Source organism: Prionailurus bengalensis, chromosome C2, assembly GCF_016509475.1.
Source record: "Prionailurus bengalensis isolate Pbe53 chromosome C2, Fcat_Pben_1.1_paternal_pri, whole genome shotgun sequence".
Lineage (NCBI taxonomy): Eukaryota > Metazoa > Chordata > Mammalia > Carnivora > Felidae > Prionailurus > Prionailurus bengalensis.
The window spans coordinates 65,617,505-65,642,443 of record NC_057350.1 but is presented as its reverse complement, the minus strand read 5'-3'; the positions used below and the strand labels follow the sequence as shown (position 1 = coordinate 65,642,443).

Genomic DNA, 24,939 nt, shown 5'->3' with positions numbered 1-24,939 from the left:
TGTGGAGATTATCGCTGCCGTGGCTTTAGCATTTTCTATCCCCTTCTGATAGCACACTTAGAATTTGAGGGCAGATGTGGTTTTGGCAATGCAGAGAACATGTGGGAGGGGGGGATTGCTGGCTGTGTCCTTGGGGGACTTGCCAAGTAGCCTTCATCACCTTAATGTGTTCACATGGTCCAGAGTGGGCCATCAGCTTTGTGGCTTCAGAAACTGGATTTTTGTCAAGAATGGAGAGGATAGTGACCTTTCAGAAGTGAGTTCACACTATTCTACCACATGCTCGTGAAGAATGGCAGTTCCTCAGCTGGCAGTGAGAAATATAGTATGATAGAGTGGTGCTTGGGGCAGCCACCAGTGTGCCCACCTGTTGGCCATCCTTAGAGTCACTTTATGTAAGTAACAGGACAATAACAACAGTGGTGGTCAGCACGTAGTTGGCACTCGCTGTGTGTCAGGCATGGGCTACACTTTATGTATTAATACATTAGGCTGTTCAGTCATACAGTAACCTCTCCAGGGAGGTACTGTTTTTATCCCGATTTTACAGGTAAGGAGACTGAAGTTAGTCAAGTGACTGACTTGAGGTGTCATGTCTGATATGTGGTGGAGCTGTAGTTTCTGCCTAAATCCAAACCACTGATCTTAAACACTGCACTGTAGTTTCACCTGTTAGTCTTACAGATTACTGAGCTCCTGTCTTGGCCTTCTCTTATGTTTCTTGCCCTCACCCTCACCTGTTGGGATGTGCCCTGTGCCAGTGCCTCGTTGTGAATGTAACATTTATAGCTGCAACATCCTGGACTTTAATGCCTGTTGTTGAGGAACGTGTTTTTCTAGCTGTCACAGAGAAGAGCTTTTGTCTTTCTCCTTATTTTCTCTTTGAGTCAAAATACAAGATTTTTACATGTTGCTAACCGTCTTTTAAAGCTGTGCTAGGAAGGGGCCACTAAAGAAAAAATTGGGGAGCTGTATTTTGGGTCGTGCCCGACTCAGTACTGAGGAGGCTTTCATAGCTTCCTCTTTGCCCTCTCCTCCTGTGCGACATCTGGAAATGCCTTTTCCTCTTGGGTGACAGACAGCCTGGGTGGTAACTCCTGGGATGTATAGTTGGTTGGAACCTTCGACCTCTGAAATCCGATTTTCTGATCTCAAACCCCTCATTGGAGAGTTCCCATTCCTGTTAGTCAAGGTCCACTGGGAATAGGTTTTCAGTTTGCACTGACGTGAATCATTCAGGATAGGATTTCCATGTGAAACAACATGTCTTTGTGATTGCCTTCCAGAGATTGTTGGAGCGGAATTACTGAACAAAAGCAGGCATTGCATCTTCAGTTGTCACCAAGTTTGTCATCAGATTACAAGAGTTGAACTCGAAGCTTCCCCTGCAGTGAAGTGGAAAGAGACATAATCCTCACGTAATAACAGACATGGGCTTCTTCATAACTTTCCACCTTTCCTACAAGTTCCGGTTACTGTTGCTTTTTCTCTTATGCCTGACAGTGCTTGGGTGGGCCACCAGTAACTACTTTGTGGGTGCTATTCAAGAGATTCCAAAAGCAAAGGATTTCATGGCCAATTTCAACAAGGTCCTAGTCTGGGGGAAGGGAAAAACTCTGACTCAGGAAGCATCCATGAAAGAAGCAGACCTCAACAATTGCCCTTCTGTTTCTCCATACCTCAGTAAGTTTTTTTTTCTTTTTTTCAAGTGCTATGTAAACTTCTTAGTTAAATATCACATTTATAGATACAGAAAAGCATAAAAATCAGAAGTGTACAACTTGGTTAAGTTTCACAAAATGAATATACCTGTGTCATCAGTATGTTAAATTAAGAACTGGAATCCTTCTGGAACCCTGGGAGTTCTCATGCTTCTTTCAGTCATGACCCTTACTTTAAGATTCTAACACCATCCATTAGATTTTTCCTGTTTTTAAGCTTTACATAATTAGAAACACGATGTGTAATCTTTTGTGTCTGGCTTTTGTTGTTCAACAGTATGTTTGTGAGATGTGTCTATATTGCTGATGTATAGTTTTCCATTATACGAGCATACCCAATTTTATTATCAAGCCACAGAAGTCTCACATCCACAGGCATGTATTTCGTTCACAAGTCTGCCAGATGAACTGGGGGGTGCATTGATTTAGGCTGGTGGCTCTGCTCCATATGTCTTACCTTTTCCACCTGAGACCAATGAGCTCGCCTGAGGATGTCCTTCTCCTGGCATCCACAGGACATAAGGGCACAGGTGGAGAAATCCACTCATGTCACATCTGTTAGCATTCCCATGGTCAGAAGTATGCAGTCGAGGGACAGGACTGAGTAGGTTTTTCAATGTCATCTTTAGTGTTTATTTCTTAAATACATTGTATGTTCTGATTCCCCTTTGATGTCTTGCCTTTCAGTTTAAATTAACAGTAAATTGGTTTGGGTGCCTGGGTGGCTCAGTCGGTTAAGCGTCCAACTTCAGTTCAGGTCATGAACTCGTGTTCCGTGGATTCAGGCCTGGCATTGGGCTCTGTGCTGACAGCTCAGAGCCTGGAGCCTACTTGGGATTCTATGTCTTCCTCTCTTTCTGCCCTGCTTGCACTCTGCCTCTCTCTCTCTCTCTCAAAAGTAAATAAACATTAAAAAAATAATAATAAAAAATAAATTAATGGTAAATTGGTTCTGTGGAACACATTGATTAGAGAGGAAAAGCTCCACAGCGATATTAGATATAATCCACAAAGATTCTATGAGACCTCTGATTCTCCAGAACATCAAAGCACTTGTAGTTCTCCAGATACTCCTCTGAGCCTTATACTGTTTCCTCTTTCCAGAATGCCTTTCCTCAATCTCTGTCTGCCTGGTGGATTCCTGTTTGTTCATCAAAAATCCAGTTGAGATTCCTTCTGTCTCAGAAAAGTACATACACTGAAGTAGCCCCCTGTGGGGTGGCTTCTTGCTCTTAGATGAACGAAACCTGCAGACTCTCTTTCCTCACTGAATCACAGCCTTGTGCTGTGTTTCTACTGGCATACTGCTTCTCTTTACTCAGTCATGGAACAGCCAAAATATCACTCCTGATTACCTGAGGGAAATTGTTCTGCTCACAAGTTACACAAGTTGAGATAGGAAAATGAGGCATTGAACTACACATCTGACTGTACTGTCTCCCTTGTTCAAAATCCTCACAACATATTTAAGCAATTAAAGTTTTCATAAAAATACATGGGCCATGACATAATACTGAGGAAGTACCTGGATTAAGAAGGTGATATAAGTAGTGATGAAGTAACATGGGCCATTAGTGACCCAAGAAGAAACAAAATTGGAGAAGATACCAAGGGAGTGGTAGGGAGACTAATAGTGAATGGAAGCAGGCTCTAGAAGGGTAGGGAACCTGAAAAGTTAAGACAATGAGAAAGTGAGCAAGGGGACTAGCTTATATCAGACTTGTCGCATGGGGCTCTTTCAGGGGCCAAGAATAGAGGCGTGGGTTAACTCACATGGTGGGGCTTGATAACAGGCTACATGGGAAACCATCTCAACAGCCACACCATCATCTTCTGGCTGCTTTACGGCCTGGCAGCTGCTCTGGTAGCTTGCCTTTCACGTCACTCCCTTTCTTACTGTTTGTTTTTAGGGCATTTCTGCCTGCCAACTCCATGCGTCACACCTTCAGGAAAGGCTCTTTCCTAGAGGCTGGCTGTTGTCTGTAGGTGGCTGGAAGCAGTTATTTGCCCTTGGTGCCGTTGGGCCGAGTCTTTCAGCCACTTCACGGACACTGGAGCCTGGTCTAAGCAGCCGTGGCCAGGACAGCAGTGGTCACATGGAGCAAGGCGTGGTGACTTACACATTGGAGGGGACTGTGACTGCTTTGTTCAGGAGAGGACGGCACAACATGCAAGCATCTTGAGATGTTATGGCCTGGCCAGTATATATGGAGTTAAAAAAAAGCGTGGCAGAATTCTCTATCCAAAGCTCTGCCTCTTCTCTTACCAGTCAGTATTCCCTGTTAATTCAGATTGAGGAGGAGGGTCAGTGTCTTCAGCCTGATCTGTAAAGCCTTGCATGAGGTCGGTTCCCATGGGTGGCGCTGGGTTTCATCTAGTTAGGCTGTGTCCAGACTCGCTGAGCAAATGCTCCACTGGGATGTCTGCTACCACGCACAATGGGAGAATTGTGATGTTGCACATACATGTTACTGCTGGGTTAGGCAGGAGGCTAGTTGCTATTTCCTTTCATGGTTTTTACCTTCAGGGAGCTAGGATAGCTCCCAGGAGCTCATGGAAAGAATGGGAAAATGGCCTTGACCATGAGCTTGATTCCATGGAATGCTCTTGAGTTTTAATTTTGAGAAGGAAAAGGGGATCGAGCAAATTTGAAGTTATTCAGTCTAGCCCTGATCTTGGCTCTTGACCATGGTCAGTGGGACAGAATGCATCTCCTCCGTACAGATGAATCACAGACCCAGAGTTGGTTACCCCACCACAAGAGAATGCTCTCACATGTTATTTACTTGCTTTTGCAGAAAATACCCTGGGTCACATGACTCTGGTTATAGTTCATGACCAAAAGAGGCTTTAAAGTAATAATAATAAAAGCTGACACTCATGGTCCTCACTGTGTGCTGGGCAATGTTCTAAGGGCTTTAGGTCAGTGCTCATATAATCCTATCAGCCCTTGATGAGACAGCTACTGTTCTTTCCTGTGTCCTGTTTTTATTGTAGGGGGCCAAAACAAGCTCGTTTTCAAACCAGATCTCACTCTGGAAGAAGTGGAGGCAAAAAATCCCAAAGTGCACAGAGGCCGGTATCACCCCGAGGAATGTAGGGCTTCCCAGCGGGTCGCCATCCTCATTCCACACCGGAACCGAGAGAAACACCTGCTGTACCTGCTTGAACACCTCCATCCCTTCTTGCAGAGGCAGCAGCTGGACTATGGCATCTACGTCATCCACCAGGTGAGTGTGGGGGGCACACCCAGGCTCTGCCCTCCCAGTCCTCCTCTCTGTGAGGAGAGACCAAGGGACTTGGCCCTCTGGGTATCCTAGGTAAAAGGAGCACCAAACTGTCACCAAAGAAAAGGTCTCCTACCTCATTTATCCATTAAAGGAGTAAAGGAAATTCTTGTCTCAGAGTGTGGAATAATCAGACTAAGTGCTGGGAATTTTACTGCCTCTGATGTGAACTTCTGGAGGAAGTCTGGTTTGTTTTATTTTTGTCTGTGTGAGCCCTTCTGTGTTAGCCAATGACTGCCCAAAGATTTTCTCCTGAGATTTACCTTATATTTCCTCCTGCAGCTGCTATACACTGCACGATGAGATGCTGGAATTTTTCATTACTGAGCATCGCTATTCAGTGGGGATCTAGGCAGGAGATCCTACAGATTACTGGGTTAATAGCCATGGAGTTCTAGGACTGTTTCCTCCTTTCTGACTATAACTTTTATTATATAAAACATTTTATGTTTCATTTTCACATTCTCAACTCATGTATTAGGCTTCCAGAGGACAATTTAGTAGGTATACAGTAAGTGATAAGTGTAGGCTGCTTTTGAAGAATTTAGCTCTAAGTAGAGTGGCTGATGAAAGATGCCTGTATTTGGTATTAATGTTTATTGAAAAAAAAAATAAGATATCCACTTAAATATCCGTGTCTAGCTCCCCCAAATTGTCCCAGACCATCCAAATAATTTCCCCTCAAATCCTTACAGATGACAAGAATGCAAAATCATTAACTGCATGCTTCATATTCAAAATCATTAACTGCATTTTATAACCAGCAGTATTTGTTTTAGGACAACTTTCGACAAATCAGAAGATGCAGTTCTCCAATGTATACTTTCTAATAACCAGGGGCCATTTTTTACGATTTGAAACAAAATTTTACTATTGGTTTATACTTATTTTTCTTTTTAACATTGTTAGTCATTCTCCATCCTTACTCAGGACAGCAACCCCCAATGTACAGTATTTTGTGACTAGAAAAAATATGTGTGCTTTGTTATTCTTTTCAGGAAAATACTGTGGTAACTTGAGAATTGCCTGTACTTCTGTTATGATAAACTGTTTATTAAACTGGAATTTATTCATAAGGAATTTGATCCAAATTGCCATAAAAAATTAATTCCGTAAAATCTTTTTCATACTACATAGCTTTGTTCATATTATTGTTTGAATTGTGTTCTCTTCTTACCCAGTGATGAATCCCTTTACATGAGGTCACTATGAGGATTACCTTCTGCCATTAAATGTTAATGTTTGTTTATTTTTGAGAGTGAGAGAGACAGAGTGTGAGCAGGGGAGGGGCAGAGAGAAGGAGACAAAGAATCTGAAACGGGCTCCAGGCTCTGAGCGGTCAGCACATAGCCCAACGCGGGGCTCGAACTCACGGACCGTGAGATCATGACCTCAGCTGAAGTTGGACGCTTAACTGACTGAGCCACCCCTCACCCCAATAACTTCTGTTTATAGGTCCAGATTTCTTGTTTTTTTGTTTTTTTTTTTCTGGCAAGCTGTGTCTCTTAGAAGCTTAGTGCGAATTTGTTACATAGGGTAAGATTGGATTAGCTAGAAGTTAAACAGTAAAGCAATGATGGTAATTGGCATGACTACCAGGTAAGAAGGTTTATGGTTTTATGTGGAATAAATGTATGTTTTTAAAAATTTTTTTTGAGTTACTTTTATTTGTATTTTAAAAGTATGACCTTTTAAAAAATTGTGGTGAAATATACATGAAATTTAGTATCTTAACTTTTTTTTTTTTTTTTTTTTTGGATCAAACCATTTTATTGAGGGGCTTCAAGGCAAGGTTGATGGGCTGGGAGAACAGTGAAATCTGACACCCTGCCAGAATCTCCCCAGGTTCACAGTCACTAAAAGTGCATCTTAACTGTTTTTAAGCATACAGTTCAGTAGTGTGAAGTATATTCACAGTATTGTGTAAGCACTCTCTAGAAATTACTCACCTTACAAAACTGAAACTCTATACGCATTAAGCAGCAACTGTCCATTTCAAGGCATGTTTATAGCTTTTAGAATGTAAGTGTATATTAAAAAAAACACAAACACACAAGCAAGTGGTCTTTTATGATCACATCTACTCTGTTAGATCTTCATGTCACAAGTATATTCTTGTGCTTTGGAAAGAATAATTCCAGCTCTTGCCTCCGAACTGAAGAGAGGCATGGTGTGAAACCTTATCTCTGGAGCTTTTCAAGTTTTAATTTCTGTATCTATAGGCTGGAAGTAAAAAGTTTAATCGAGCCAAACTCTTGAATGTGGGCTATCTAGAAGCTCTCAAGGATGAAAACTGGGACTGCTTTATTTTCCACGATGTGGACCTGGTCCCCGAGAACGACTTGAACATTTATAAGTGTGAGGAGCAGCCCAAGCATCTGGTGGTTGGCCGGAACAGCACTGGGTACAGGTAAGCGGTATGGTGGCTCTGCCCAGGGCTTGCGTAGGCGGAGAAACTTGCTCTGTTGTCATCAAAGCTGTGGGGGGCGTAGTGTCCAGACTATTATAGAAAAATAAAGAACAGGAAAAATGGTCCAGGACGTATCACTTAGACTTCAAAACAGGAATTATACCAACCCTGGCAGAGGATGAAAGAGGAAGGGAAAGAACAGGATAGGGAAGGCAATCCAGGCATTGCAAATGAGGGCCAGCCCCACCCACGGCGCCCCCATGGTGCAGCTTTCACAAGCAAGTCCACACTGAGTAGGTGTCCCTGACTTCCCCTTCTAGCAGGCAACAAGAGCATGCCCCTTCGGTCAACGTTTAGGCCTCTGTTGTGAAACTGACTCTTCTTTTCAGACTGTGACATCTTCCCAGGGTTCTGAGGGAGAGTGGGGAAGGGCATATCCACTGAGTAGTCTGTTCAGGGGCAGGACACCCAGGACAAGTTCCTCACTCTCACAACCACTGTGAGAATTGCTTAGACACCATCATTTCTATCTTCATTTCCATCCCCTCCACCTCTGAGCAGACACATAGCTTCTGTTCAGCCTTACTGACTTTGAACCCAAGCCCCGTGTGACACTTGGGATATAAACAAATGCCTAGAATAAGCCACAATGGGTGAGCACACAAGGTCTTTAAGAAACACTTACGGAAGGGTCTAAAGCTCTTCCCCAGAGAACATGGCACCTTCATCTTGTGCAACAGTGGGAATTTCCCAGCTTCCAAGACGTGGAAGCAAGAGAGAACATGGCATGGTTTTGGGGGAAAACGCAGGTAGTTCATTTGGGCTGGAAAATGAATGTCTGGGATGGTGGAGGGAGGAGAGGCAAGAGATGAGGGTAGGCAGATTATGCAGGCCTCGTTCAGTCTGCTGAAGAAGTTGGATTTCCTGTGGAAGGGACTGGGGGGCATCTGACACATGGTTACAGCTGAAGAATGACAGGAGAAAAAGCTCATTGCTGGCCTTTAGTGTATTGAGTGGAGCAAGGCAGAGGGGAGAAGCTGGGAGAGGAGATGCCTGAATTAGGCAGGGATAGTGGGGCCAGAGGGCAGGGGAGGGGTCTGGAAGAGAATCACAGGATTTTTTTCCTTTGAGGAATTATATCCTGATTCTTACCTGGACATTTTGTTTTCTGGTCTCCTAGAGCCACCTCTGCATGGAAGAAAGCAGCTTATTATGTTGGGGTACCTTGGCATTTTCAGAAGCATGTCAACCATATGCGTAAAATTAATAAGCTATCACCATGTATATAACACAGAATACCTGTACTTCGACCCTTTCATAGGGTCCAATTCTTTCTGAACATCTGTGATAAGACATTATAATCACACAAGATTGTTTTCGTTGTTTATTTCAGAGTGTAGCTACACGGGATTGTTTAAAGACTTTCTGTTGGGATTCTAGATTTTTTTTTTTAAGCCAGACCTCAAGAATCTGAATTCTTGGGCTTTTCTGCTGGAAATAAATTTTCAGCAAAACTTCAGTGCCACAATCAGATGCTACTTACTCTAAAAACAGCCCTTGTATGAATCTTGATGTTTTGGTTTGTTCTTGTAACTGGCCAGACATTTCTTTTATAACTAGATATCAGAGAGCCTTTGTCGTCTTTGAGTAACTGGCAGGGTTTTCTTAATAGGAATCAGGTGATTGAATGTGTCTTCTCTTCTGATCTGGATGTGAGAAGTTCTGAGCCAAACCCATGGCTTTCTTTCAGAAGCTGAGAGAAGAATCTATCTGTAGATCAGAGTTCTAATATATTTCCCATGTTAATCTTCTGTTCTGATTTAAGTTTTCCTCTGGTCCTGGTTGTTTGTTATTTACATTTTTCTACTTCTTTATATGAATCATGTAAACCGCTCATCTTCTGGGGCCAGAGAGAGGTGAGTGCAAGTAATGTAGGAATTGCTCTTATCTCCGCTTACCTACTTCTTACCTTTGTTACTTTGGGCAAAGCCCCTCTAGTTGCCTGGAGGGCAGGTGGGGTTGAAGGTAGCTAAGTGTCTTCTCCCTGCTGGTCACTACGTTTCACTGAGTCACAGAGCTTAAAACCCCACCCACTTTAGCTTTAGTCATTGTTACCACAGCCCCATGAGGAGAAGTACAAGAAGTTTTTACCCTGTAGAGGGAAGAACTTGAAGTAATTTGCCCTAACTGTCTCAGACTCTGATGAGGCCAGAGATAAATCTTGTTTATCCTACTGACTATGGATCAGTGATGAAGCCCTGGACCAGCCTGTGGGAAATTTTACTGCCAAGAATTCCTTTGGTACCTGCCTGCTTTCTTCAAGGACTCTACTGTTATTTTATGACTATGTTTTCCCTACCGTTGGGCCTTACAGCCCTTTAAAAAAAAAACTGTTCCAAGGCCAATTTAATATTTAAGCTTTTCCTGGTAAGAAGAAAAACCAAAAGCAAAGATCAATAAACATGTAGACATTAGCCGTCTAAGAAACACCTGGGAAACTAAGAGTTCCTTAAACCTTTCTTACGGTACCTCCCACTGCATCTACACTGCTTTCTGGGTGCTCCCAGACAGCCCTCCTTTGTGTCTCTCTCCACTTTTCCTCATGGAGTTCTGACCACCATTTTCCTACCTATCTGAATCCTCCCAGACCCACCTGCCGGCCCCCTGATGCATGGCATCTCCTTCCTCAGAATGCTGATGAAGTTTGCCTCTTGTGTTAGACTATAAGCTCTTTGAGGGCAGGGCCTACCTGTTACAGCATCTAGCCAGCTGTTTTGCACACAATGGATAGTGGTTATTTAATACATCACTCCCAAATCAGTGATGCTGGTTCTCTTCTGGTGACCCATTGTTGGTGCTTGGCAGGTTGTGCCTGGGCAGTGATGCTGCTCGGTGTCCTGATGAAGCTGCTGGTCTCAGGTCCTTAATTCCTTGTCAGAGTCCAGTGGCCATGGCTTCAAGTCACTGCAGTGGGTGTCTTGGCCAGTAACAGCTGCCTTCTGAGCCCTGCATTCCTTTTGTTTACTTTAGGTTGTTGTAATACCATTTTCTAGAATTTTAGATTGAGGGGTTATAAGTAAATCTATTCCCCTGTGGGTTAAACAGGGCCTCCCCATCTATACTCAGAACATAGAAATAGCTGAATCACAAATTGGCTTTTGGGACTGACTCCACCTGTTAGATAGCAATGCCTATGTGTTTATTGATCTTTACTTTTGTTTGTTTTTTAAAGTTTATTTTTATTTATTTTGAGAGAGAGTGCAAGCAGGGGAGGGAGATAAGAGACAGAGGGAGAGACAGAATCCCTAGCTATCTGCTGATAGCGCAGAGCCCGATGTGGGGCTCTATCTCACAAATGTGAGACCATGACCTGAGCCAAAATCAAGGGTTGGATGCTTAACCTACTGAGTCGCCCAGGTGCCCTGCAAAGCAGAAATATTTAATTGGTCCTGGAATACTTTGAAGTGAAGTTAATTAAAGTTAGAAATTCTCCATATATTCATATCTTTTTATTTAGTAACATCTAAGTTATTAAGCTGCCCTCATTTGCATTTCTGAATTGTTACAGTGTGATATTCAGGGGTTATCTTTATTTCTCAGATATGCTAATTTGTGTGCAAATAATCCATAAGAGTCTGTATGACTGGGAGGTGCTCTCTGACCTCTCAAGGTCCTTCTTGACCTCTTCTCCCTTCCCTTTTTCTTATCGTATCCACATAGCTCCATTCTGTGCTCTCTTATCACCTACTATGTTGTCTTCAGGCCATGTCTCCTACTCCTGCCCCTTCAGCTACTGCCTCTTGACATCTTAGTTCCAAAGCCGTATCTGTAGCCACTCTTCTCTTTTGAACTTGAACCCTATATCCTTTTGCCCACTAGCAAAAGCACTAGGGGTATCTCAAATTCAGCTTATCCAAAACATAATTCACTGTCTTCCTCTTATTGTTCTGTGTACTCTTTTTTTTTTAACTTTTTTTTTTTTACGTTTCTTTATTTTTGAGAGACAGAGAGACAGAGCATAAGTGGGGGAGGGGCAGAGAAAAAGGGAGACACAGAATCCAAAGCAGGCTCCAGGCTCTGAGCTGTCAGCACAGAGCCCAATGTGGGGCTCGAACCCACACACCGTGAGATCATGACCTGAGCCGAAGTCGGATGCTTAACCGACTGAGCCACCCAGGCGCCCCTCTATTTTTTTTTTTTTTTAAGACTGTATCATCTACCTTGTTACCCAAGCCAGAAACCTCAGGATTGTTGAGGTGCCTTGGCTTCTCCACCACGCAATGAGATGGAGATTTGCATGCACAGAAGTGGAGTTTGTATACAAAGTGTGTGCAGGAGCTGTGTCCTCTCTACCTGACCCCCGCCAAAAAAAAAAAAAAGTAAAAGTAAAAAAACAGTATATTCATTATGGCATTCATTCATGCTGAACCTGGAGGCTGCCTCAGAATCCTTCTTAACCCCGTGTCCTTGGCAGCCATTACTATTCACTGGATTGGCACGTGAGAGGAAATCTGTTGTTCACCCTGATGTCGTGCTGCACATTTACAGGTACCTCTGTAGACCTCCACACACAAACATTCACAGTAACAGGTGGATAGCACTTTGCTTAGTGAGCAGACGTGAGCACTTACGTCGACAGGAAAGAAGGGCAGACAGGGAAGGCCAGGAACGTTGGGGGAGGTGGATGTCAAGTAGGGGTGGATGGATGAAAGTGCATGGTCCTCAGACTGTTCCTAGAATGCCAGGCCTGAAATAGAGATTTCTGAAGAGTGTGTGGAGAACAGACGGCCTTGTGCTAATGTTACCTTCTCTCTCCTCTCTTTTGCTCCAGGTTACGTTACAACGGATATTTTGGGGGTGTTACTGCCCTAAGCAGAGAGCAATTTTTCAAGGTGAATGGATTCTCTAACAACTACTGGGGATGGGGAGGCGAAGACGATGACCTCAGACTCAGGTGAACAACAGGGATAGGTCCCCTTCATGGGGCTCTGCTGTCTATCAGTGGTGGCTCTGGAAACCCTCATTTGTGGATAGTTCCTTTAGATGCCAGTCCAGCAGGTCATAAGGCCGTGGAGTCCGGCTCAAAAGGGGGCAGGGGGCAGGGGGCAGGGGGAGGGCAGGATGGCCCAAATTGCCGTTCGCCATTGGCAGTTCAGAAATGATGGAGGGTCGTTTGTTTCTGCGGGTGTTTAGAGACCAGAAGTGTTGATGGGGGTTTCTGTGGACTTGGTGGGTATTACTTACAGAGACAGGGTCCAGAACTCTGCAAAACTGCAATTTGAGGAAAGTGGCCAGAGAGCCTATTGTAAGCCTGTAGCTTTTTTTTTTTTTAATGTTTATTTACTTTTGAGAGAGAGAGAGAGAGAGAGAGAGAGACAGACCCTGAGTGGGGGAGGGGCAGAGAGAGAGAGGGAGACACAGAGTCTGCAACAGCTGTCAGCTCAGAGCCTGATGCGAGGCTCGAACTCGGGAACTACAAGATCATGACCTAGGCCAAAGTCTGATGCTTAACCAACTGAGCCACCCAGACACTCCTGTAAGCCTGTGCTTTTGACCAGACACCAGGGAATCCTGGCACAGTTCTCAATTTCCAGAGCAGAGAATGCCAACAGCCTGTGAGGAGTGGCACACCCAGGATCAGACCAAGATTCCCTTTCACCCTTATGCATTAGCCAGCCCCCCACACTGGGAGCAACTGCTGGCCTGACACCCCAGCCAGACTCAGGGCTGCTGGCATTACCCTCAGGCTCTCTTGCACTACTTTCTGCTCTGGGGGCTCAAAGGGAGTATGTCTGGACTCTTCTCTCAGCTCCCCCCTCCCTGCCAAACTTGGGTTTTGTGACCCAATCTTATCCCTAGCTCCCAAGAATAAGTATTCAATAGCCTCAATTGAGGCGAGTATCTTCAGACTTCTAATAATAAGGCTTTGGGGGCTATTGGGAGACCCTCTTTCCTCCTACTGTTGCCTCTTAGGACATTTCTTTTTTATTTTATTTTTTAATGTTTCGTTATTTTTGAGATAGAGACAGAATGCGAGTGGGTTAGGGGCAGAGAGAGAGGGAGACAGAAGCAGAAGCAGGCTCCAGGCCCTGAGCTGTCAGCACAGAGTCCCTACACGGGGCTCAAACTCATGAGCTGTGAAATCATGACCTGAGCTGAAGTCGGATGCTTAACCGACTGAGCCATCCAGGTGCCCCTATGAAGGACATTTCTTAGCTGGGGTTCTGAAGTAATAGATGTGTGACTGCCAGAACTGCCCCAGTGCTTTAGTGTGAAGGAGCCAGGGCTCCATGTTGGTCTTGCTTCCATGTCTCGGCTGAGAGTCTCTGGAATGTTTCTGGCAGGAGAGAATGGATTTCCCTCACCACAGGCTCCATAGGAATGGTCATAGTGATGGGCATCAGTACTTTAAGGCCCGGCCCATTGGCAGCCTGTGTGGCTGTGGCTTATGAAGTAAACCTGATAGATTTCTGGGCAAGAGTAGCAAGGACTAGAGGTAAACAGTATCCCTCATGTTCCCCAAATCATTTCACTGTCCAGATGGGATGACTAATAGAATCTTGCGTGTATTATGTGACTTCACTATCTTCTTGATCCTCCTCAGCTTCAAGGCAGGGGGGAGACCCCGGTTTTGCTTTCATTTGAGAAGAACATCGTGGTCTCCAGAGTCGTTCTTTTTTTTTCAATGTTTATTTTTTATTTTTGGGACAGAGAGAGACAGAGCATGAACGGGGGGGGGGGCAGAGAGAGAGGGAGACACAGAATCGGAAACAGGCTCCAGGCTCTGAGCCATCAGCCCAGAGCCTGACGCGGGGCTCGAACTCACGGACCGTGAGATCGTGACCTGGCTGAAGTCGGACGCTTAACCGACTGCGCCACCCAGGCGCCCCTCCAGAGTCGTTCTTGACTAATAACTGTGAATAAACCAATGACTTGAACATAAAAGTTTCCTGAGGTGTTTTAGAAAATGACAAACTATAAATTGACACCTCTCCTTTTACCCCAATAATAAATGTTAAATGTGATTCTTTTATATACTTGCTGCCTGAGGCCGGATGTTAAAAGATTGCTTTTTTTAATATCTTAATTTTAATATTCTAATATCCTAATAAGCTCTGTGCGACTGTGTGTGTGTGTACATATATGTAAATTTTTGCAAATGATTCTTCTTAAGTATCTAGTGGTAGATGAAGTGGGATAGACTTTTTTTTAAAAAACACTTCTATTATTCTTCTAGGGTTGAGCTTCATAGAATGAAAATAATCCGGCCAATGCCTAATGTGGGTAAATATACAATGATCTTCCACACTAGAGACAGAGGCAATGAGGTGAATATAGAACGGTAAGTCCTGGATTCATATGGCTGGCAGGCTACCTGCTTAGTTTCTTCTGTCAGTGAGGTCTGCTGAATTCAATCAGATGAGCCAGTTTCTTTTGTTCAAAGCTTTTTATTAAGGCAGTTTTCAAACAGACACAAAAGTAGAGGGAATGGTATATGGAACCCTCATGTGCCCCATTCCTAGCTGCGACAGTTACCAACTCACATCCTCTCTCCCTTCTCTTGCTTTTTCCTCCTCCCCTGCTAGATTATTTAGGAGCAAATCTGATATCACAGCATATCCTGTGTAAATGCTTCAGTATGTATCCTTAAATATAAGAAGTCTTAAAGAAACCGGTATACCTAAAATGAAAACCAGTATACCTAAAATGAAATTAACAGTACTTCTTTAATATCATCAAATATCCACTTAGTGTTTGGATTTCCTTGATCATCTCATAATTTCTTTTCCCTTAACCGTTGGTTTATTCACATCAGAATCTAGACAGAATCCACACATTGCATTTGGACGATCTCTCTGAAATCTCTCAGTCTGTAGATTACCTCTCTACTACCTTTTGTCTGCTGCATTTTATTTGTTGAACAAATCAGGTCATTTGTCTCCTGCAATTTCATACCTTGTGGATTTTGTGACTTGCATCCTGGTGGTATAACTTCATATGTGCCTCTGACCTCTACATTCCCTTGTAAGCTGGGAGTTAGATCTGGAGGCTTGAATAGAGTGCACTACTATTCAGGGTTAGAACACTTCATCAATGATGTCACATCTCTCTTCTTGTATCACAACTGGAAGATATGATGGCTTGTTGGGTCTTTGTGATATTAAGATTGATCTGTGGATTTAGGTGCTATCAGTCCCAACCAGATTCCCCATCAGTCTTTCACCTGATGATTTTATCAGCCATCGGTGCTCATTGAATATATTTATTATTCCATTGGGAATCACAAAATTCTGATATTCTATCATGCCTTCTGCATTTATTAGATAGATTTTTCTGCAAAGAAGGCCTTGCCTTCATCTGTTTGAGTATGCCAAGGTATGGTTCTTATAGAAAAGGCAGATAAAGGGAAAGAATCAGTGCTGATTTTTCATTTTTCAAAATGATGACTTGATGTTCCCTAGCATCCTTCAGGATGTAGTTAATATTCTTTTCAATGCTCAGTTTATCTCATTGTTGGCAAGTGCAATCTTCTTCAGGCTGACTCCTGAGTCCTTTGACATAACTACACTAGTTTTGAGAGCTCCCTTACCTGTGCTCCTATGTGATGAGCTGTTCTAGGCTTACCATATACTTTTCTTGCCCCAGGAATTAGACCTTTCACCCAGGAACCCGACAGATAAGCCAGTTCTTTATGGGACTGTAGTTGAAGAATCTACAGTTCTTTGTTCTGATATTTTCTTCTACATTTTAAAACAATATTAGGGGTGACTGGGTGGCTTAGTCAGTTAAGCGTCTGACTGCAGCTCAGGTCATGATCTCATGGTTTGTGGGTTCGAGCCCCGTGTCGGGCTCTGTGCTGACAGCTCAGAGCCTGGAACCTGCTTCGGATTCTGTGTCTTCCTCTCTCTCTGTCCATCCCTCGCTTACACTCAGTCTCTGTCTCAAAAATAAATAATAAACATTAAAAAAACAGTATTAAAATATTATAGGGCTTTGTTAGAGCTTATACTTTAAAACAATATTAAAAGGCTTTTAGTGGAACTTGGGTGTATTATGCTAAGTGAAATAAGTCAGTCAGAGAAAGACAAATATGATTTCATTCATATATGGAATTTAAGATACAAAACAGATGAACATAAGGGGAGCAAAAATAGTATAAAAACAGAGAGAGACAAACCATAAGAGACTCTTAAAAACAGAGAACAAGGGGCGCCTGGGTGGCGCAGTCGGTTAAGCATCCAACTTCAGCCAGGTCATGATCTCGCGGTCCGTGAGTTCGAGCCCCGCGTCAGGCTCTGGGCTGATGGCTCAGAGCCTGGAGCCTGTTTCCGATTCTGTGTCTCCCTCTCTCTCTGCCCCTCCGCCGTTCATGCTCTGTCTCTCTCTGTCCCAAAAATAAATAAACGTTGAAAAAAAAAATTTTTTTTTAAATAAAAAAAAAACAGAGAACAAGCTGAGGGTTGTTGGCAGGGCGTTGGGTGGGGGGTGGGGTGGGCTAAATGGGTGGTGGGCATTAAGGAGGGCACTTGTTAGGATGAGCACTGGGTGTTGTATATAAGTGATGAATCAATGAATTCTCCTGGAATCATTATTACACTATATGTTAACTACCTTGGATTTAAATTAAAAAAAAATAAAAATTAAAAAAAAGAAGGTTTTTAGCCCATGTGTTAGAATCTGCAACTTTAACAAAACAGCTACTTCTGTTTTCCGTGCGTCTTTCTAGTCTTTGTCCATAGAGGTGCATTTTTCTCTTTACATTAAAAAAAAAATTAATTATGGAATAGATGCAAAATAATACTTACAAACTGTCTGAAAAGTGTGAAGATTCTTGGTACCATGAACAGTGGTAGTGCCCACCACCCAAATTATATTTGTTACCTGTGACCCACCCCCCCCATACCCATTTCCTTCCCCCAACCTAAGAGGTCACGCTTTCCTGAATTTTTGTGATTATTACTTGTGATAATGATCGTTATTTCTGCTGTTTCTTTGTTGTTGTTGTTGTTGTTGTTGTTGTTGTTGTTGTTGTTTTTCCAGAGGTGTGTATCCCTGTGAAAAAGATTGTTTAGTTTTATGTATTTTTCAATTTCATACAAGTGAAATCATACTGTATTATTTTTCTCTGACCTTACTTAGCTCATTGTGTTTCTGATCTCTGTCCACATTGATACGGTCACCAAAACGTTTTGCTTTTCACCCCAAAATCCTAGAGACCAATTCAGCTCACCACCTGCTTCACTCCCCACATCCCTGGGCTCCAGCCATGCAATTGCTGCTGCTTCTTGAAGCGCATCCTGCTGCTTTGCATGTCTCTGCATCTTGCATGGGATGATGACTCTGCCTGGTTGTCCTTTCCTGCACCTTTCTCCTAAGCCTCAGTCATGTCTACTTTCTCCGCGCCCCCTCCCCAGACTCCTTCACGAAGTCAGGTTCTGCTTCATTCATCCTCTTCTACATATATCCTGATTTTGTTTGAGACTCTTAGGAGAGGTGTGTACCCTCCTGCCTACAGACAGCACTATGGGAGGATTCATAGACACCCTGAAGCTTAGCCAAGGACCTGTTAGCAATGGATGGTGCGTATTGCATTGTGTCCATGTTACTTGTGCGTCCTTCTGTCCTGTAGACTGGGTGCATTGACTCTTCCCATCATGGGCCCCTAGGGTCTTAACATGAGGTCTGACACGTGAACACGTGGCTATCATTGGTGTCCTGTTAGTTTAGATGGGGAAAATTAACTTTTTGCAGCAGGAAATCCAGATGGTACGATAATTGACAAAGATGTTTTTGTCAAATTTGGGGGCAGGGCAAAAAGCAATGGAAATATATGTTAAATTCTTGCATTACCATTTACACTGTTCTTTTTATCTTTAGGATGAAGCTCTTACATCAGGTGTCACAAGTCTGGAGAACAGATGGGTTGACTAGTTGTATTTATAAATTACTCTCTGTGGATTATAATCCTTTATATACCAACATCACGGTGGATTTCTGGTCTGGTGCATAACGTGACCTTGGATCTTCTGGTGACATTCGGAAGAACTGAATATTTTATTGCAGTAATTTTGGACTAGACACATTCGGAAGAACTGAATATTTTATTGCAATAATTTTGGGCTAGAGACCAATAATTTTTGGACTAGTAGCACACATTAAGAACTCGTTGCAGCTAATTATTGAGCTGAACTTTTTCTTTTTGTATTTTCTTAGCAGAGCTCCAAGTAATACGGGATGTAAAACAATTGGAAGAAGACAGCTTTCTTGGTTGTTTTCCCCCTGAGGGTTAAATCTTGTAATACAGATACTTGAAGGACTGAGTATAAAAGGACTATTCAAAGAATACCATGAAGCCTAGCTACTTGAGAACTTGGATTGAAGGATATTTAAGTTTGGGCTAAGAAAGCCCACAGGAAATAGGATTGCTGAATGTCTCAGAGAACCAGAATTGTTCTCGTCTGTGGTAGAAAGGTACGAAGAAGTCTACCTGTTACTCATTTATCCTGCACGCTCCTCTGAAGAGCTGGGCCCCAGGTGGGAAGAAGGCCGCAGAAGAGAGGAGAGAGGTGAAGAATCAAGATGCGGTGAACTTGAGGATGAATGGCTGGGAGGAGGACAGTGATGGAGAAGCAGCCACAGTTGTGCTGGTCACTGCTGCTGCTCCCTGTCCTGGGGGTCACCTGCCCAGACATGTCTTCCCAGGAATAGCCCAGCAGGGAACACATTATCTACTAGTTTTTAAAGTATTTTTGTAAAAATGATTTTGTACGTGTAGGATATGAATTAGCTGTTTACAAATTACATATTAACTCATAATAGATCGAAAGTACCTCTGTAGTAAAATATGGAAAAGCTTTTGGTGCCTAGTCTTGGTTTGTCACTCTTGTTTGAGGCCTGTAGATGTGTTTATTTCAGTATCCATAATCCTCAGCAGTTTACAAGCAAATGAGACTGAGTTCCTTTACTCCCTTTCTTTTTTTTTGTATCCTTCTGTTCCTTCTTCCTGTTTTTCCCCTTTGTCAACTGGCGGCAGGCCCATGGCAGCTGCCTCTGCATCTCCTCTCCTGGGCCTATCATGCCTTTGTTCTCTTCATCCTCTTGTGCCTGCTCCTTCCCCACCATCAGCACTGGGTGCAGCAGGACTGGCCTCTGGGGCACACCTGGTTGGTTATAGGATAGGAGGGGGTGGAGGCCAGGGCTTGGGAAGCCTTTGATAAGGAAGGTGGGGCCGGGGCACTGACTTGGGCAGCAGCAGTGATTTGGGAGAGAAGCCACCAATACCGCTGAGCTTCCTGGGGTTGGGGGGCAGGGATGTGCAAGGATTATCTAAGGAAGGTAATAGGAAATGGATGCTGGGTCAGAACAGAAATAATATTTTGTTTGCATGAGTGAATGGGCACATAAATAAGGTAGATGTGGATGTTCTTAAGCAAGTATTAATGCAACCGTGCCCCAGGGTCTCTCCATCCATCCTTATTATATGACACTTTAATCGTTAAACTTTAACATGAACGAGTGCTAGCCAGTAAGTGTAAATAATGTCCTTCCCAAACAGGGAGAGGGAGGGAATAGGAGGGTTTGGGGCTCCCAAGAAAGGCAGCAGTCACCTCCCAAGTGGGGAATGAGAATTTGAAAGGAAGATGCATTTTATAGATAGGACAGGTTTACCTAGGGCTGGCCTGCTTTATGTCTAACTTAGTAGGGACAAGTAAAAGCTGTGTTTTTTCTCCATTTAGCAAAGAAAATAATGGTGGTTTTCATGTTCCTATTCTCTCTCTTTTCTGCAGAATCTTTAGCATGCTGCCCCACATTCTCTTAATTATAATCATATGCAGACTGCCCTGTTGTAATTGCCAAAAGCCCATGCCAGGGATCCCCACTTTGGAGGCTGTGGGTCCCAGGTCATGGTTGGGAGGGTAAAGGAAGAGAATAATACATGCAAGGAATTTGAGGATCCGTATTTGAGAATTCAGTTTTTTATTAAATAGCAACAGAATATAGCCACTACAATGGAAATTCTGTGTTTTCAATGATGAGTAGGCATCTGCATTTTTTTTTTTTAATGTTAGAAACCACTGTACTATGCCTATTACTCTTCAGATCATTCTTGCAACCAATATAATGCACCAGTCATTGAAATGACTCATTGTGAAACCTCTCAAGGTGGAACAGAATTTTTTAAGACCTTGGGGCATCTGGCTGGCTCAGTTGGTTAAGTGTCGGACTCTGGCTCAGGTCACGATCTCAGTTTGAGCCCTGCATCGAGCCTTGCACTGACTGTGCCCTGACAGTGCAGAGCCTGCTTCAGATTCTCCCGCTCCCTCTCTCTCTGCTCCTCCCCCGCGCGCGCTCTCTCTCTCTCTCTCTCTCTCAAAAATAAACATTAAAAAGAAAGGACCTCTATTTCTCTACCATGCCACTTTACCTGCACTGGGGTGTGACAACTGCCTGCTCATGGCTGCCATCCACCTCCTTCTCTCCACAGCTGGGCAGAGGAGTTCAGCCTCAGAGGAACCAAGTTTTCCCAATACCTGCCCTGTATGTTCTCATTGTCAACTGCAACAAAGAGACCAAGGTTTTTGAGCTTTGTAGATCTGCCTACCGTAATTGCTAAGGATTATAGGAGAGCAGTCTATTTGGACATCACAAATACTTGGAAGAGTGTGCTCCTTTAAAAGTTTGGGTTGGTTTTTTTCTCACTTCCACTTCCACTCAGTTTTACGATTCTTTATGCTCTTGTGATGTTTTTACGCACACTTTATTGATCCTGTTGACTCTTGAGATAAGTAGAGTAGATGAGGAAGTAGAGGTTCTGAACAGGTGGGGGACTTGCCAGAAATGGTACAGCTAGTAAATGGCAGAGTCAGGGCACACACTCAGGTGTCCTGACTTCAAGACCACATTGCCTGCATCTTGGCTTCTCTCATTTTTTAATTTTTGGAGGGGGGCTGGCTTCTCTCATTTTCTTTTCCTTTTTTTAATAGACTGGGCACAAGTGAGCAAGAGCAGAGAGAGAAAGAATCCCATGGGGGGCAGAGAGACAAGTGGGGCTCACCAGACGCAGGGCTCGAGCTCACGAACTGTGAGATCATGACCTGAGCCGAAGTCAGATGCTTAGCTGCCTGAGCCACCCAGGTACCCGGCTTCTCTCATTTTCAAAGGTAGTTTTCCTGTGTATATATCTTTGTCCTATTTCCCAGAGAAGTCTGGTATCTTCTGTGATCTAAAAAGTATGTTTCATTCTCATCTGGTCTCTGAACTTTTTTCCTGACTCCCTCCCTGGTTTTTCTGCCCTTAGCCCCCTCAACTTCCACTCAAACCCCAATTGGACAGGTTTCTCGAGGGGTCCCAGATGCTCTGTGGATGGACTCTTAGGAGAGATGAAAGATATTTTCTGCTAGACTCAAAACCTCTACTTTCTCCAATTTTTGTATGTACACAGTTCTTCTCAAAAGCCATTAATGTGTCCTACAAGATGGAACATATTCAGGTATATTTCATAAGTACTTTTTTGCCAATCACATTCCAAATTTTAAATGTATTCCTTAGTACCTTATTTAAGCTATTGCCACCATCACTGGTTTTAAGTACACTGAAGACCATCTTATACCTGCTAAGAGGCCCTCAGAGGTCTGAAAGGTGTTCACAGAGGACTGGCTGAGAGGGTCTCACTCTCAGGGAGCTTGACTGTACCAGCAAAGGGTCCGTTGTTCCATTGATGACTGTTGAAAACTCAAAATCAAACCTCGTGTGTGTGTGTGTGTGTGTGTGTGTGTGTGTGTGTGTGTGTGTAATTTTGGTCCTTGGAAGAGAAGTTGGTGAAGGGTGGGTCATAATAATAATTGAATGCTTGCTCTGTATTGGCCAAGGTACCTGTGTGATTTTATTTATTTTTTTTTAATTTTATCTTGCCAGTAGCCCTGTAGCTGTGTATGTACTGCAAAGGAAAAAACAGATTCAAGTTAAGTAGATTAACCGAAGCTGGTAAGAGGAGGAGATAAGTCACTTGAATCCATTCTTCTTGACCCCACTATCTTATGTTCCCCCACCCTGAATATCACCTTGTCAGGAGATTATGAAATTTCTCTGTGATGGCACAAGGACAGAGATCTCATCTGTAGCTAGGGTTCTAGAAATAACATACAGTACATGAGATGTATCCATTAAAATGCCTTATCTGGACTACCCCAGTACATTCTTCCACCATAGAGTAGGAATTTTGCTAAAAAGCTATTACTCATTGCTATTGTTTCAGGGCCAGTAAATTTGGACTGTGTATTTGATTATCAAGCTTATCATAATAAATTGAAGCAACATGACATTAGTTGGCATGTTCCCAGGGATTATGGGCCAAGCAGAGTATTCAGACAAGATTTATGGTGTAACTTCCTATTGGCATCTCTTACAGCCTGTTACCATTCTAATGCACTTGACATATCTTAGTCCTCTCAGTCTCCTTTGGGGAGAGACCTGTTTTCCTGAAACAGGGTCCAAGAGGCTGAGTAAATTGCCAAAGTCATGCAGAGCTGGGATTTGGAGCCAGATATTTGACTCCAGAGTTTGTGTTCTTAACCACTTCATGGTAACAAACCAACAAATATGCCAAGAAAGGAAAGAGGGATGGACAGTTATTTGGAGTGGCTACGCCCTTCAGAGACCCCCAGGAACACTTTTGCAGTAAATAAGTTGGGATTATGACTCCCAGTGAGGGAGAACACGCCATAAGGAATCATGAGGTGTCTTAGAAAAAGGAAGTTTGAACCTATTATGGCGTTTGGGTTTTGTTGGGGCATTTGGGGAGGGCCCGAGCAAGCAGGGTGTGCTCTACGTTTGGACATTGTCAGAAAGCAGGGGCAATTCTATAAGCGTGTCTACATTTTATTCATAGGGACTAGCAGGAGAATAGAGTTGTAATTGGTAAACTCATAGCAGTCACTTATTTTAGCCAAATTGGGTGTGTTTGGTATTTTGCAGGTGGCCCAGTGACCCTGTACTTGTGCTTGGACAAAATGATGAAGTGGACTTGCTTTGCCTCATTTTATGTGACATTATCTGAAGTTGGTGTTCTGTGAGATTGTTTACATCTGATAGGATTGCTTATAGGTATGAGTGCAGGCCAGTTTCTGACTGTTGGGCTGCTCTTGTTTTCTTTTTCAGCAGAAACCCAGGGTAGAGGCCATTAGAAAGTAAGGCATGATGGCAAGCTTTCTCTAACCCCAGGATTTGGTTATTTGTCTCCGTCAAAGGTAGGGGTGTGTGTGTGTGTGTGTGTGTGTGTGTGTGTGTGTGTTGGGCGTTGGTTGGGGATTGTGGGGAGGGTTGCTTGGAGAAGGGTCTGGGAACTATGCATTTCTCAGCAATGCTGCCTTTTTCCAAGATGTTTGTGGATCTCATCAGATGGGATCATTCAAGCCTTATGATAAAAATGTCACACATGAAAGCAAACTCAGTAGCTTACAACTAGTCTTCTCTGGCTTTTTTTTTTCTTTTTTCTGGGTTTCTTTTTTGATTGAGTCTCAAGTATAGAAGGTGATAAGGATCTGGGTGTGGTGAAGCAGAAAAGACAAAAGGAAGGAAATACTCGATTCTGAAGGAGAAAGACAATTGGTCATTCAGTAGAGATAAGAAACCAGCTCAGTTTCCAGTTTCTCAACCACAACCCTGCTCCTCAGTGGGCTGGGTGGGGGCGTAGGGTGGAGCTTTGAGAGGAGATTGGATTTTCGAATTCACGTGACCACTGTTCTTTCTCTTCTTTATGGGTAGCCAGGAAGTATCTGATGTGCTGCTTAGAATTGGAGCAGTTTCTGTGTATTCCAGCTCATGTAGGAAAAATAGTTACAGGGCTAACAAACCTGAGCAGTGGGCTTTATAACATTCTGTGTACGTAGCATGCCAGGAGCCCGGGTGACAACCTGGGAGCAATTGGCGAGCCAAGAGAGCGTGATGACCCATCTGCCATTGCCGCCAAGTGAAACCACCCCAGAGTTAACCTGACCCATTTTTGGTGTTGGTGCAGGCCCATGGACTGTTGCAGAAGTGGGAATTTCTCAAGATGGTTTGTCTGGGTGGGTCTTGAGCACAGCAGCCTGCCAGCTCCCCAGATCCAGGTGCTCCTACTCTCCCTGATCTGGTGAGGCTGGACCTGGGCCTCACCCCGGGGCCTGAATGGTGGTGTGAGTCCCACTAACAGTCCCAGAAGCCAGAAGGAAGTGAGGAAGGCTGGGCTTCCAGGGAAGGTGGAGAAAGGTGGAGGCCCAAACTAGGCAGAGTGGAAACTGCCCCGAGGTTAAACTGAAGACCTCTGGGGCACAAAGCACAGTCCCGAGTGGCTGGACTTCTCCAGTGCAGAGAAGTCTCCAGGCCTGGGATTCTCTCAGCTGAAGGGTATGTCCTACCCGAGTGTTAGCGGCCTGGATGTAGTGGTACCTGAGTTCGGGGCCTTATTTGGTTTTTGGAGGAACGAAGTCTGTCCACATTTACAGTGGAATTTGCACCTTCTCTGAAGATGAGGCTGAGGCTC

General features: G+C 43.7%; 2 protein-coding genes across 3 annotated transcripts in view; one reads left to right on the top strand and one right to left on the bottom strand.

Annotated features, from left to right (window-relative positions):
• The first annotated feature begins 1,384 nt into the window (after nucleotides 1–1,384).
• On the top strand, nucleotides 1,385–19,274 carry B4GALT4 (beta-1,4-galactosyltransferase 4). 2 transcript variants are annotated; one of them, XM_043594234.1, is made up of 7 exons: nucleotides 1,385–1,683; nucleotides 4,719–4,951; nucleotides 7,231–7,418; nucleotides 12,250–12,372; nucleotides 14,656–14,760; nucleotides 17,908–17,998; nucleotides 18,297–18,409. In XM_043594234.1, exons 1-6 carry the CDS (start codon nucleotides 1,431–1,433, stop codon nucleotides 17,972–17,974), a joined length of 969 nt encoding a protein of 322 aa, XP_043450169.1. In that variant the 5' UTR covers nucleotides 1,385–1,430; the 3' UTR covers nucleotides 17,975–17,998; nucleotides 18,297–18,409. The 2 variants fall into 2 exon arrangements, with proteins under 2 accessions (XP_043450169.1, XP_043450168.1); XM_043594233.1 differs by lacking the exon at nucleotides 17,908–17,998 and having other exon boundaries at nucleotides 18,297–19,274.
• The window catches only part of UPK1B (uroplakin 1B), a 41,624-nt gene continuing 30,993 nt past the window's right edge, over nucleotides 14,309–24,939 (bottom strand). The window contains exon 9 of the mRNA XM_043594237.1: nucleotides 14,309–14,320. The gene's annotated coding sequence lies outside the window, so the exon portion shown is untranslated. The remainder of the gene's footprint in view (nucleotides 14,321–24,939) is intronic.

Excerpts from the sequence above, each read along its gene's own strand:
- B4GALT4 (XM_043594233.1), top strand. The coding sequence starts at position 1,431 with ATGGGCTTCTTCATAACTTTCCACCTTTCCTACAAGTTCCGGTTACTG. Across the intron at positions 12,373-14,655 it reads GACGATGACCTCAGACTCAG|GGTTGAGCTTCATAGAATGA; the intron begins GTGAACAACAGG and ends TTATTCTTCTAG. Across the intron at positions 14,761-18,296 it reads AATGAGGTGAATATAGAACG|GATGAAGCTCTTACATCAGG; the intron begins GTAAGTCCTGGA and ends TTTTATCTTTAG.